Source organism: Vanellus vanellus, assembly GCF_965231255.1.
Source record: "Vanellus vanellus genome assembly, chromosome: 9".
Classification (NCBI taxonomy): Eukaryota; Metazoa; Chordata; class Aves; order Charadriiformes; family Charadriidae; genus Vanellus; species Vanellus vanellus.
The window spans coordinates 21,403,014-21,417,511 of NC_138914.1; the positions used below are offsets into that span (position 1 = coordinate 21,403,014).

The following is a 14,498-nucleotide window of genomic DNA, read 5'->3' on the forward strand; positions in this document are numbered from 1 at the left end:
GAAGTAGAAATACAAACTAATTTCCAAAAATGTAATTGCTGCTCTTACTTTCATTTTGTAGCTTGGGGATTGCTGTTTTTAAGTGTCTGTAGGACTTGGTCATGGTAATAGTAAAATTCTTCCTTGTGTTATTATCTGGGTTAGGCTACTGTGACTTAAAAAAATCAGACTGCTGCTGAAGCCAGAGAATGAGGCTGTGGGCGAGCACAGAATTCCGACCATCTCAGGGCTGTGCACTGGGATTCCTCCCCGCTCGGTGGCTGCTTGAGGGATTGACTGCAGTGTTTGCAGTGGGCAGCAGACTGGTGGGCAGGGGGTTTGATTGTTTAACACTTCTGGAATTTAATCGTGTCGTTACTGGTATTCTATAGTATCTAGAATTTTCATAATTTTTGCAAATAATTTGTATTTGAATTACGGAAGTAACGTTGATGGTGTTATTTAAGGCCTTGATGCTACCACCGTGTGTATGGCTTCAGTGGATGAGAATGTGGCCTTAGCTGGGCGAAGCATATCTATAAATCACCCCAAATCAGAGCCTTAATGGAGCATCTCTGGTATGCTTAGAAGTAGCTTACACCTACGGAGGGACTCATAGTAGCATGACTTGCTTAGCACTCTTTACATACAGTCCTTCTTACAGAATATCAACTTCAAAATTAGTAGTAAGTGTGAACTATTGTTCCACCTAAGAGCAGTGTAGCATATTTTCTTGGTGAGTGGGTTAGAAGCAAATTTATCTGCATTTATTATAGCTTCTGCCTTGCCAATTTTCTTTTCCATTCGTAGTCGAGGCTCTTAGGCTGAAGAACTTAAAACATTTTCCTTAGAAGAGTTTTAGTATGCAGAAAATTGCTATGTAGTTTTAAACAGCTGAGAAATAATATATTTTGCTTAAAAATAGGTAACTACAAGTACATTCTCTCGGATGGCTCTGTGTGTGTGTAAAATCTGTCGTGGGAGAAAGGGAAGACTGTGTATTCTATCACGATGGTCGTCCCTTTGTGATTTGAGACTGGTTTAGACAAAAGTTCCCATAAGATTCCCTGCTTGGACTCCTGAAGGAGCTGGAAAAACAATTTCCGTCCAGAAGTAATAATAGCATGGGCTTTTGGTTTTGATCATGAACTGACATTTAAAAGTCATCTGAGGAAAGATATTTCTTGATTAAAGTCAGGTTTTGCTTAATGCAGTGGTAGCTGATCTTTCCCATCTGGTACCCCACGACTTGCTGTGCTGTCTTGCAATTGCCCGGTGTCCAGTTTAAGAGATCCCACAGGAGTTACTGACTTTCCCAAGGGATCTTTCAGTGGATCGGGTCGTTCCGTTACCCTGCTTTATTGCTCGGCTTTTCTTTTCCCGGGGGGGGGGAAAGTTGGAAAAGTTGCACAGCAGAGAATGTGAGTTGATAATCCAGTACCCACAAAACGTATTTGGAATTGTAGTTCTGTCAGGACTTTTGCAGCTTGTGCATACTGCGTGCCTGGTTTTTCATTTACCTGCCAGATCCACGCGTTTTACCTGTGGGATACAGACATTACGTTTTATATGTGGAATATGAAAGGTAGATTGTGTGACGGCATTTCCTGGGGTTTATTCCCTAAAATGTCAGTGTTTAGGATTGCTGGCTCAATGCCGGGTGCGGCAGTTTTGCCTCCTGCTCCTGCCATGTGGTCGTCCGAAGGAGTCACCCTTGGGTGGGACGGGCAGCCATCCGTCCTTGCGTGCGTCTGGGCGCAGTGCCACTGTTAGGACTTCAGTTTTAGCGTGTATTCCGCCTGGAGACAGACGTAGGTATTTGTGTTTTGGCTTTTGGGGTGCTTTGTGGATTGCTAAGATAGGAACTTTCCTGCTAAAAAGCTGGATTTTGTCCCAAATCTTGTGAAATTCACACAAGATCAGATTCTCACGGCATTCAGATTGATTGCCAAAACTCCACCATTTATTGAAGGCACGGAATAAACCGCTTGCCGTGTGCAGAACTCACCAATGCACTGCCTCCCAGGTACAAGGAAGCTTTTAAACAACAGAAGATTATACATTTTGAGACTTTCTTGAGTTACCTCTGGTTTCTGTACAGCATAAACCACCACCCACGAGCTGGGGGTAAATGTGTTGATTATGAAAGCTATGCAGGAACTCCCAAACAAGCCATGGGCGCATTTCCCAGCAGTTTGAAAATTGGAACTTTTACCTAGTTCCTCTGACCTGATTTCTCTGGTGGTTCCCAAAGGTCTCAGTATGGACGGATGAAGATAAAACGTGACTCAGTGTTTAGCTATGGTATACTTGGGGTCTCTTGTGAAAGAGGAACTTGAGAGTTGAGTTCACCAGGTACGAGCTAATCCTAAATTTCTAGTATTTGCAGCCTGGAGCTAAAGAGATCACTAGGTTCTCCGAGACCTATGATACCAGACAAAGAAAGGCACATAATGAATATCAAAAGATGAGGGTTATTGGGAAAGAAAGCCTTTAAAAACTTGTTTTATTTTGTCATCAGAGGAGCATGATTCCACAGGGAGCAAAGCTGAAAAAAGATCAGTGTTCTGCTAGGCGAGTGACCTCAGATCAGCCATGTTTTCACGCTGTAACTACTGTGTGCTTTGTTGTCCCTGATGGGTCTTTGTTCCCAGGATGGATCATGGGCTTTATCCCCATGGTAAATACAGTGCTAGATACTTTGTAGAAATTAAAACTGGCAAATTCCATGTGTTGTATGTCATTTGGCATTCTGCACAACCCCCTTGGGTTTGTCATAAATTCCTAAACCAGAGCAAGGTCACATCTGGTAGCAATTTGAGTCTGCCAGATGAGGCGTAATCCTATAAAACCCAACTCATTTTCTCCAGTGCTTTTCAGAGACGAGCTCTCCTGCCCCTTTTCTGTACGACAGACCGCTTGCACTGCGAGCGCTGTACAGTGATCAGGCTGACAGATTTTTCACACTTTATAAACTGCAAGTTTTGGAACACAGCTCTGTGTCCAGTACATGAGACAGTACAAGCAAGTAACAGTGTTGATGTCTTCACAGTAACAGGCTGCGCCTGGATTCTGCTTTGGCGTGCAATAGCATGTCCCCGCAGGATGCGGTAGCCCTGTTCTTGCTCAGTATGTTGATGTCTATGCGTCTCCTCTTACTCCAAGTAACCTGTCACCTTACGTACTGCCTAACTTCTAAAGAATCCATACATGGCCACCGTTCTGCTTTTCTTTTGCAGGCTTCTAAAATAGTTATAGCAACAGTTCTGAGTCTTGGGTAATTTAAGATATACACGTTTGAGACTGTAAAATATTAGATGCACTAACAAAGTAACGTAACAATGATCGTTCTTTGCACATTGTAGTAATTGAAAATAGCTCTGATGCCCAGTAACATGAAAGTTTAATAGTAGTCCAGTTTTATGTGTTTTATCATGTTTCTATTGTCTCGTTATATTTTGATACTAGTGGTTATTTTGGTATCTCACTGCCTGTATCACTTTATGCTTTCAAAGCGCTGTATGGAGCTTGGTGATCCGGTTTCTCCAAAGGAATATCAAAACAGAGTGTACTAGTGAGGCTATTTAAATCATAGAGGGGGGTTGGTGAAATGGTGATAATGTGTTATTAAATCAAATTAATAGAACTTTATTAAAAATTATTCTTCCAAGGTTTCCTAGGTCTTGCACAAGGCCCTCTAAGGCCTGTTTGTACAACCGCATGGTACTGTATCACTCTGAGGTGACCAAATTTAAGTATCTCTTGATACTAAAACAAACAAAAAACCAACAAAACCCCCACCAAAAAACCTCCAAACCATCAAAACTTTAAAAATTCCATGTCAGAATTTTAAACAGCTAGTATTGTTATTCTTAATTATTAGAAATGCAAGCTAATAAAATCCATTGCAACTGGAAAGCACCAGCTAGAAACCACCTTGTCTACTATGATTTTTGTGAACTAATTTATACCCTTTTGTACCTGTTTATTCACAGACCAAATATCCTGATGTGGTGACCCTGCCAGAAGGACTGCTGGGAGATTACATCATTCTGAGGAACCCCAAACTTTCTGGGTAAGCCAATAAATACATTTCTTGATTTATGCAGATAAAGAATTGTGAAATGCATAGTGACAATCTATAGATAATCAGTCTGCTCAAACATGGGCACTCTTCGCTTCCATAATGCCTCTAAACATGGAGATTAGATGATGTGTGTTACATTTTAGGGCCATTACTACACATTATTACATTTATTACTTTAGTACATTATTACTACACAATATTACATTAATACTACAAGTCTTATGAGGAACGACTGAGGGAACTGGGGTTGTTTAGCCTGGAGAAGAGGAGGCTGAGGGGAGACTTTATCGTTCTCTACAACTACCTGAAAGGAGGTTGTAGAGAGGTGGGAGCTGACCTCTTCTCCCTGGTGACAAGTGACAGGATGAGAGGAAAGGGGTTCAAGTTATGTCAGATGAGGTTAGATTGGATATTAGGAAAATTTTTTTCACTGAAAGGGTTATTAAACATTGGCATAGGCTGCCCAGGGAGGGGGTGGATTCGCCATCCCTGGAGGTGTTTATTAAAAGGGTAGATGTGGTACCTGGGGACATGGTTTAGAAGTGGTTTTGTCAGGGAAGGTTAATGGTTGGACTTGCTGATCTTAAAGATCCCTTTCCACCTCAGCGATTCTATGATTAAAAACATGAGGAGAAAACCCCCCCAAAAGTTCTTGAAAGTCAGAAAAAAAAGTCAGTGCAACAGGGCCAGCCACTGGCAACTGGCCTCGCTGGGAGAAAGCGGCATTTTCCACCCTGAGGCCTGAACAAAGGCGCCAGTCCCTTCTCACAGACTGTCAGTTACAGCTCATACTTCTGCGGTAGGAGGTGCCACGCTCACACCTCAGAAGCAGAGCACAGCTCTTTGGTCTTCTTGCCATTAAAGAATAGACAGAAAATTCAGTTACCATGTTACTGAAAGCGACCATAGCTATGTTTTCCCATTTAGAAGGAAATCAGGTGAAGGAGGGGATCATTGCACTGCTCTTTGTTATTGTTACTCCACCACACGTGCTGGAGTTGTTTGGGCTCCCTGCTGGACATGTTCTGGCTGGTCTGGGATTTTAAATAGAGAAAATAATTTTCATTGTCAGGAATTCTGTACGGGCCAAGAAAAGTAACTATTTTCTGAGGGATCAGACCATTCCCTTCTCCCATTACATCTTTGCTATAACATGCATTAATTTATATGGAAACAACTGGAAATAAAGCATAGCTTCCTCCATCATATGTGTTTATGGAACTAGCAAATAAACCATAATAGATAGTGCTGTCTTGGTTTAGTCAAATCTGCCATTTAACTGTGTTTAACTGTGGGTTGCTGACATGAATTGTTGTTAGACCATCACAGAAAATACGCTGATTTTAGTTTCTCTTCAAGTTGACAGATGCCAAGTTCCATTACACATTCCCTCTCACCAAAATCATTAAGTATAAGAATTTAAAATCATTTCAGTGGGTTGGTAGAAAATACACTTGCATATTAATTTGTTTGGTAAATCCCAAAACAAGCTGTGCACTAATACTCAAAGGACTTTTAAGGATGAAGTGGCAAAAGGCTGACAAAGCGTATTTAAAGGAAACTTTTACAGTCATGATTGTTCAAGCATCACTAAGAAAGGGAACTTCCTCCTTGCAATGACTCGTTATTGTGCAGATCAGCTTTGGATTAGGAAAGCCTTACTTTTAATAAGGAATTCTCCCAACAGCAGGGATTGGAGGGGAATACGAAAGGCAGCAAAGCAGCTGGGATGTTGTAAAGCAGCAAAACAGTATGAATATTGTTCTAGAGTAATCCCTGTGTACTTGAGTAGAAAAATGCCCCCTGCAGAAGCCAACTGCTTAATTGTTCACTTCATATAGTGTAGCCACCTTGTCCAACTGCAAAAGCTGGAAATAATAATTAGCCTTGCGAAAACAACAAAAACACTCTTGAAGGAGTAAGGATGGTTGACAGTTGTTTGTTGGTTTGTTTTTTAAATTAAAAGCAAAAAAATGCAGGCATCCAGGCCTTGGGTGTATTTATCCCTGTGCATTATTCTGAAAAGGCCATGAACAATATGAGGGTGGACCTTATTCCAAAGCCAGGACATAGACATTCATGCTAACACGCCTTCTGAAACTATTTCCCCCAGTTTTCATGCTGTATCTAGCACAATTCCTGACTCCAGGGTGCAGATGGTATGTAAGGGGCAGGGGGGAGGGAAAGGCTATCCCATTTTCTTTCCTATCATATTTTTTACCTCTGCTCCATGGAAACTTACCATTCATGTGAGAGAAAAAGACAAGAACCGGGGAAAAAAAAATTGCCGTTGAAAATTTGAATGTACCTGGAAATGATGCAATAACCTTTCCTTGGCAATAGATTACCAGTGCCCTTTGGGTCCAAAACATGAGTATTTCTCATTCTCAGAGATGGGTAAGTTGCATTGCCTGAGCTGAATTTTATTTAAGAACAGAGTGCGAACCACCTTAATACTGATTTTTCTGCTTTGAAGACACCCTAAAAAGGCAGTGGCCTAGTTAACACTTAACTAACTTTTCTGTGCATGTGACACAGGTTTGAATTAATGATTGTTTGGAAGATACACATAGATGAAGAAGGGAGAACTACGCCTGTTCTGGACCTTCTGACAAAAGTACCGGAGCAAGGTAACGTCATTCACTCCAGAGACCCCTTCTGAGCTTCCCAGTAGAACACCTGACCCCTTTTTGGCCAACATCTCTTTAGTTAAAATGGAAGTACATCTCGCAGAGCCCAACTAGGCACACAAATCCCAATTTAGCAAGCGGCAAAGCTTCACTTCCTGTATAATTTATAAGGAGTTACAAGAAACAACTGTCTTCCTCTTCTAGACAGCAGGTAGCCTGTTTTATCTGAAAACGCACTGCTGACAGCCGCTTTCAGTCATTGTGCAACTGTGTGAAAATAACATTCATTTCTCTTGCAGTCCTGGAGCAGAGGATGGCAGCCGCTGAAAACGCACCCGCCCACTTCCGGAGCTTGCTGCTTCTGTTTGGCATCGAAGCAGCTATCGAGAATCTGATCAAAGGGGTTGGCTTGGAGATATGAACAGCAGCATGACTTATGACAGGTAGCAATTTCAAAAGTAGTTTTAATTAAGATATTGTGTTACACAGTCTATAGTTTTATTGAATATAAACATTAAGTTATTTTCCACTTAGAAACCATACTCATAAAACATGCTATCTGTACAATTATGGCACGTTATATATAAATTGTCATGACATGAAAATAAATACAGCCATTTAAATACAAAAATGCCAAATAAAATAGTTACATGTACAGAGTGATTTCATTATAAATTTATCTTTCTGAATCATTAATGTACCAGAGTGGTTTACCTTCTTAACATTTTCTAGACACCTGGAAAGTGTTAAAAGATCATGCACTGTCAAAATCAAGTCCATAAAAATCCATTTCATTTCACAGCTCTGTAAAAGTACAGTGATTTTAAAATTACAAGAGAACAGTAAGAGACTCCTAGAACAAAGAGTTAAATAGCTTTCTCATTAAATTAGGGTGGAAGTAGACAATTTGAAGATTTCAAAGACATATTGTGCTAACAAAACAAAAAGGATAACTGTATGAAGTAACTTTTTTCCACAATGGAAGTGTTGAGTGGAGACAGCATTAAACTGAACAAGAAAGGACCACTGCACTTCTCTAAAGAGAGATGGACGAGTTAACTGCTGCTCACTGCAGCACTTTGTTTTGATTTCCTACTTCTAGGGGGAAATTCTAGTAGGTAACACATGACAAAAGCATCATATTTCATACATTCATCCCTGAAGAAACAAAACAGATTAGACAGATGTCTCGTAATCTTCCTTTGCTTCCATCAGCTGTACCATTAGTTCATTTGTGAACACTCGGCATTTTCCAAGGGAGTTCCTGCTCTGCACTATCTATCGCAACCAAATGACCATACCCAAGCCAAACCGATACACCTGTAAGTTACGTCCTTCTCAGGTAGGAGCAAAATTGTTGTTCCTGGAATCAAGGGGCCAAAACTACGAACTGTGGACTCTCAAGCTGCTCTAACCATGCAAGCTGTAGAACTGCCTGCTCTGTTTGTAAGTTATGACAAAATATCATAGAGCAATAGCAAAACAGGTGGAGAAATCAAGAACTAAAGCAACAGTATGTTTACAATGCCATAATTTTAATAATCCATTTGATCACTGAAATAGTCTCCTACTGTTCTGGTAGGTCAGGAAAAACTGACAGACCAGATTGGTTTCTGTCAGAATCTTCAGCTGAACAATGCCAGAGATTAAGGTTTGATGAGCAGCAACTCTATAACAAAATATCTTGTTAGATATAAGGCAGACTAATTTCAAGTTTGGAATCCAGTAGACAGGCAAAATTCATTGTTACTTTATCCACTGACTTGTTACTGATTTAGCTAGTTTTGTGTAACCTTTAGTTTACTTCATCTGTAGCTCCTTCTTGCATGAAAATGAAACTGTTTGATCGGCACATATGCTTCTATTTCCATATGAAATGTGTGTAAAGTTACAACACAAAAAACTGAAAACCTCGTGGCTGTGAAAAGTCCGTCCTTCCTCCTCTTGCCTAACGGTTGGAGGATTTCTGGATTTAAAAGTAGCTCTTTCTCCCCCCCAGCTTGGTTTGGAAAGGAGGGGTCATCACCACTGCCACCTACCAGCTTATTGCACTGTTGTATCCCATTTCAGGACTCTGTCCCAGGAAGGCGCAATGCCCTCAGCAGGAGCTGGAGTACCGCAGACTGCTCACACGGGTCACTGCCCACGGCAAAGCTCTGCTGTCTAGATCCCATATTTCTTCCTCGAGTTGTGCCAATATATACAGGGTTTTCTGGGTTTGCTTTTTGAATTTCAGGTAAAACAGAACAATGCAAACATTACATTGAGATCCGAATGCATTTTTTTTTAAAATGTTAACCTACATTATTTTGAAAAACATTACCAGTAAGCACACACTGTATGCAGGTAACAGCAGTTCCCTGTAGCCTGAATTCACAGCATCTCTCCACACGTTTCAGGGTGTGTGGTCCCTAATTACAGGGGAAAAGCATCTATAGATTTTATCATACTGCCCTCAGTTTTGAATATATCCTCAGTCTCCAACTAAGGCTCTTCCTTGAGGATGGAATTTCCTGCAACATCTCACAAGAGCTGCACATACCACTGTTTGTTTACAAAGTAAAGCGACCATTCAATTGCTGAAGCAGCGATACAAATTTAGCTCCAGTACTCATCATGAGAAAGAGACCCCCTGCAGCTCCAGAAAATCAAGTACTGTCACCTTTTTTCTGTGTCCCTTAAAAAGAACGAGCCTGAAAGCAGCTGGTCACACTACCCAGTGTGGGGGATTATCGGTGAAATAATGCCACTGTTTGACACAATCTGAAAGACCCGAAATAACCTGTAAAACTCAGAATATATTATTCTTATAGCTCAATTTAAATTAGGTAACAGCGAGCTGTCGTTTAACCTTCAATAGCAGCATATAGTGGATAGATAATAAAAGACCAGTATGTCAGATGAGTTAAGCTACCATATAAAATTCAAAGATGCTTACCTTTAACCCTCTTCCCTTAGTTTCAGAAGCTTTAGGTAGATACAAGGTGATCACAAAACTTCTGGAGGCAGTCTGGTGTTCTTAATCATCTCATGCATTAGTACTTAAAAGTGTTCTGCAGTAACACAGTAGTTGTTCCATAGATCAGTAACACTTGAGTAGCCACTTCAGCTGTGTTTTCAGTGGACTTAATGCTAAAGTTTTGTACGAGGCTTTGTCAGCGCATTCCCTCTTCCTAGTAGGTACGAGTGAGGCTCACACGCAAGCTCCAAGGCAATTCTTTTGTTAGTAATTAGGCTTTCTATGTTAGTGCAATACTTCAGGAAAACCTTTAATTCTGTGCTCTTTCAATTCTAAGGAAGTAGACTTTTAGTATTAATTTGATCTGTCCTCTAGTTCCAAGGTATGGCACGTTACCTGTTCTGTCATATTAAATACATTCATTAAGGTTATATAGCAAGTGTATGTTTTAGTGCTATTCCATGTCTTTGAAAAGGCATACCAATTAGAAATCATGTCTTAAAGCAAAAACATTCACAGCTGAAAAATGCACTGAACACAATAGGAAAAAAAAAAAATCACCATAATTGTATTCCATTACTCTTTCACTTTCTAATGTGTTCAAATAAAAATAACCTTAAGGAAACAGTTACACTTTATGGAGAACTAATGTGCAGTCTTCGTTCTCCTTGAAGAGACTGGACATAACTGGGTCATCTTTGGCCTGTACATTCTTCAAATAATAGTTTACTATCTTGCCGTCAAGTTTGTACTGGTGAGGAATGCTGTCATATGGTTTTAGGTCGAGGTCCAGGACAGAAACAGAAAAGGTGAATCTTGATTTGGACGTTAGTACCACAGGTCTCTGCTCAGAGCTGGAAAACAAAACCATATTGCCCATTTGAGTCACTGAATCCGGTGTTTTTCATTTGTGTATCCCGAGACCCTTTGCACAAGTGACTCAAGTGTTTATATCTTGTACCCTTCATGAGAGCCTGAGAAAACAGACTTCAGCTAATGTAGCCGTAAGGCAACTACAGCTCCAGCTTAACCAGTCTTAGCGTGAACTTGCTGGTGCCTCTGCCAGTGCTTTTCCTTTCAGCTTCCACACAGCTTAAGTCAAAACATTACTCTCAATTACTGTGTCTTTGTGTTTAGCAAATCTAAGCTGGTTGTAGGTGGTATGCATGCAAAGCAACAGCCTGATTAACTTGCAGACGCAGAAGGAATCACCGCAACTCCTACTTTAGATTCAAGGTAATACAAATTAAGTATCAGAACTAGCGTCCAAGCATACTGAAGGATGGAGGACGTTCTACTCTGTTAGCCATTACACAAGTCATCTCCATCATGAACATTTCATCCAAGAACTACAGGGCAAACGCATAAAACAATATTCTCTCCAAATAAAGCTTTGGTAAAGCAATGTCGCCTCTGTAAGAGCAGGCTATTACTGCTGACACAAGTCAAAACAGGTACTATAGTGCCTTACAGTGCAAGATGTCACCTCTTGATTATTGCCTTGTTTGTATTGATGTGCTTAATAAAGACTTCTAATAAGGCAGTTAAAGGCAACTCATCTTGAAAACCTCTCATATGAGGACACCAAGGCAGTAAAACTGTACCTAGTTAAAATCGTGTATATCATTTATGAACAGTCAATTCAAATTTCAAAAAAGAAATAAATATAAAACCTTAACACTTGTTATCAACTTAAAAATTTTTTAGGAAGAAACATTTGTCCTAAATGTCTTAAATCAGAACTCTGTTATTAATATGCTCACAGCCAAATATCTGGACACACCTTCTGTCCCTCAAAAAAACCTACTTTTTTTAACAGTTACTTAAATTGCCTGAACTGTGCAAATGCATCTTCAACTTCTAAACCACAGGAGTCATTCACAAGCAGGTATCTCTTACCATTCATCTTGCAGACAGGGAGAAAGGGCAATCATGATGGAGCAGTCTTTAGCAGTCATTGCTATTCTGTACTGCTGCACCTATACAACATAAAAATAACAGGCATTTCCTATTATATTTGTATTTTGTACTGTTTGTTATAAAAGGCACTAGTATACTCAATATATTATTAGCATGTTGGTACTTTAAGAGCTGGAAATTATCTCTGTAACAGACGGTTTGCTGGAGCAAGTGGTTTTACAGCATCCTGTACAAGACTCATGTTTATTTCCTACAGATACTTTTCTTAAAGGCCAAAACAGCACCAATTCACGCAAATGCTTCCTCAGTCTAGAAAGGAAATAACCAGTTTTACTTTTCTCTCAAGAACTGGTGCTAAACATGTTTGGTTTTAACTGCTTCTGCTACAAAGATACACCCTGGCGCAATTAAGAACTTTAACCGTCCGGCCCTCTGAGAAGCCAGCAGTGATGCTCACACGCTAACCATCCCTTCCTGTTAGACAGCTATTCATTAAAACTGACAGACTAAATAAACTTCAACAACATGCACAGGAAAAGTACCTTTGTTAACGCAAACGCTACTGTCCCATCATCTTCAGTTGAAAGATCTAGCAGCTTCTCGTAAAATGCTTCATTGTAAGGTCCATCTATCTGTAACGTACTTCTAAATAAATTTTAAAAGAAGATTTACAGACAGCCAAGATGATTTTCAGTGAGATCTTTCTTCAGCAGCCCAGATACTCAGATTAGAACAAATGAACAATAACACCAATAAACATGGCAACAGGTCACTACTCAAAGATCTGACACTACGACCGGTACCCATTATTCTCATATCACTTAAGATATGCTGGTTAGGGTTTGGTGTTTGGTTGTTTGTGTGTGTTTGGTTTTTGGTTCGTTTTTTTTTGGTTTTGTGTTTGTTTTTTTTTAAAGATAAATAATTCTTAATCAATCTACCTGTGTATCGCTACAAGATATACTTGTAGGTGTCACTACAAAACCAGTATTTTTTTGCATAATGGGCTAAGTTTCAAAATTTGTAACAGTTTGCAGGAGCTCCCAGAAGCCTCGCTGAAAATATTGGGGGTGTACTCTTACCTGACAAGGCCCTGCTCTGTCCCCAGCTTCCTAATGCGTGCTAACAAGGGGATGGCTTAATTGGCCTCCTTAAATACCTGAAGCCCTGCTGAAAAGCTGAACCCATAAAAGCAGGGTTTACAGCACACAAACACCACACAGATAAAAGAATATATTTTAAAAGTATTTAATGTATAAACATACAAGGAAGCCACGCTGCAAGTGGTTTACACAGAAGTTAAGGCCAACCCATATCGTCCATAAGATAACCCCGTAAGATAACTCCATCGGGAGGCCGAGGGAGCAGGGGGAGCGCAAGCAGCAACAGTCTTGCAAGTGAAGCCAGAGTGCCCTCCTGTGAGCAACGGCGGGATCACAGGCAAATTACAGCCCGGGAACGTCAGACCCATCCAAATCACTTTATGGGATTCTTTCCTCAAATACATAACCTCTACTACTACGGAACAGGGCATTTTTTTCCTCTTACCCTGTTGTGAACTTCCCATACTAATTACTTAAAAATTCAGGTCAAAGTGACCAACATCAAAACTTTTAACAATAAAATTCATCTTTTATTATTTTATCTGGCATTTCAAGTTAGAAATTCAGAATATGCCATACCATGAAGGAAGGCTGTATACAACATAACAAGAGAGAATAAGTGGGTGGGGCTGCATACCTACTTAATCAGAACTGAAAAGCCAAATCTTACCTCTCTTCAGGAAATTCCTCCAAGTACTGTTCAACTCTACTGTACAAAGGATAGAGTCCTTCAATATCCAGCATGTCAAGCATCTGAGCCTGAAGGGTTTTATAAAGGAGACAACCCCTCGGTAAGCCAGAGCTTTCCAATTTATGTTTACCTAGAAGAAAATGTATTTTCAAATAAGGCAGACGTAAGTGTCTCTGCTTCGTTTTGCCATTACATGTGCTTGTTCACAAAGCAAATCCAAATACTCCTTAGACCAATCAAGGGGGAAAAACCCAAACCAAAACACTTCAGTTTCCAAACACTAGTGTGCCAGTGCATGTACTTACCTGCACGTTTAAACAGCACATATTTGACTGCAGAACAAAACACCTGGTCCTACAACTCTACTCAAAAAAAAAAAAACAAAACAACCAAACCTAAACCCCACACACTTCCATCAACCCACCCCTTTCAACAGTATGAACTGTTGGCAGAAAGTAATTTAGCATTTCAGGTATCGGGTCTTTTTAATGTAGTATAAACAGATTTGTATTGCTATCATTTCTGTAAGACAGCTCTTTCTCCACACAACAAAACCAACCAGCAATGAAAAAGATCTTCCTCAAAAGCAGAGTGAGAAACATGCTGTTTGTATAATTAGAATAACTACCAGCATCTTGAATAATTAGAGCTTTACAAAACTTATGCACTGAGGAATTAGCAGGATGTACAGTTTTCCAACTCTCACTTCCCATTTCTTTTCCCTCCAGTATTCATACCTGTCTCTTTACCAGGAGTGGAGAAGTAGAAGAAAACAATCTACACCGTTGCTGGTGAGAGCTGACAGGAGGAACAGGGAAGGGCAAAAAACAGGGGCCATGCAGAAAACCAACCAAAGCAGCATACATAATCACATACAACATAAAAATTCCCCACTAGTTTGAAATACCTATGACAGTTATCAAGTCAAACTGGTATTTTTTTCTATTTTTCTTCCACTACCTTCTGAACTTAATTTTATCCCTGTCATTAGGGACAAAAGTGCTCTCACTACAAGGTCATATTAAAAACTATTATCTAACAGTTATGCAGCTCAGAACTCATTTTTAAAACATCACTAAGACTCCCCTGTCTCCCTTCTCATATCAGTATTACACAGCAAACGAGAGGC

General features: G+C 40.1%; 2 protein-coding genes across 3 annotated transcripts in view; one reads left to right on the plus strand and one right to left on the minus strand.

Annotated features, from left to right (window-relative positions):
• The window catches only part of CENPP (centromere protein P), a gene marked incomplete at its 5' end in the record, with an annotated part of 147,597 nt that extends 134,159 nt beyond the window's left edge, over positions 1-13,438 (plus strand). The window contains 4 exons of one of the 2 annotated variants that reach the window (XM_082487990.1): positions 3,975-4,054; positions 6,605-6,696; positions 6,996-7,139; positions 13,359-13,438. In XM_082487990.1, the coding sequence (XP_082344116.1) occupies positions 3,975-4,054; positions 6,605-6,696; positions 6,996-7,117 (294 nt within the window). In that variant the 3' untranslated portion in view covers positions 7,118-7,139; positions 13,359-13,438. Of the gene's footprint in view, positions 1-3,974; positions 4,055-6,604; positions 6,697-6,995; positions 8,165-13,358 lie in introns of those variants that run through there. The other variant, XM_082487989.1, reaches the window with a different exon arrangement.
• IPPK (inositol-pentakisphosphate 2-kinase) overlaps positions 10,241-14,498 on the minus strand; it is a 31,002-nt gene continuing 26,744 nt past the window's right edge. The window contains exons 10-13 of the mRNA XM_082487984.1: positions 13,349-13,499; positions 12,118-12,220; positions 11,555-11,634; positions 10,241-10,509 (exon numbers count right to left, since the gene is read on the minus strand). Coding sequence (XP_082344110.1) covers positions 10,284-10,509; positions 11,555-11,634; positions 12,118-12,220; positions 13,349-13,499 — 560 coding nt within the window. The 3' untranslated portion in view covers positions 10,241-10,283. The remainder of the gene's footprint in view (positions 10,510-11,554; positions 11,635-12,117; positions 12,221-13,348; positions 13,500-14,498) is intronic.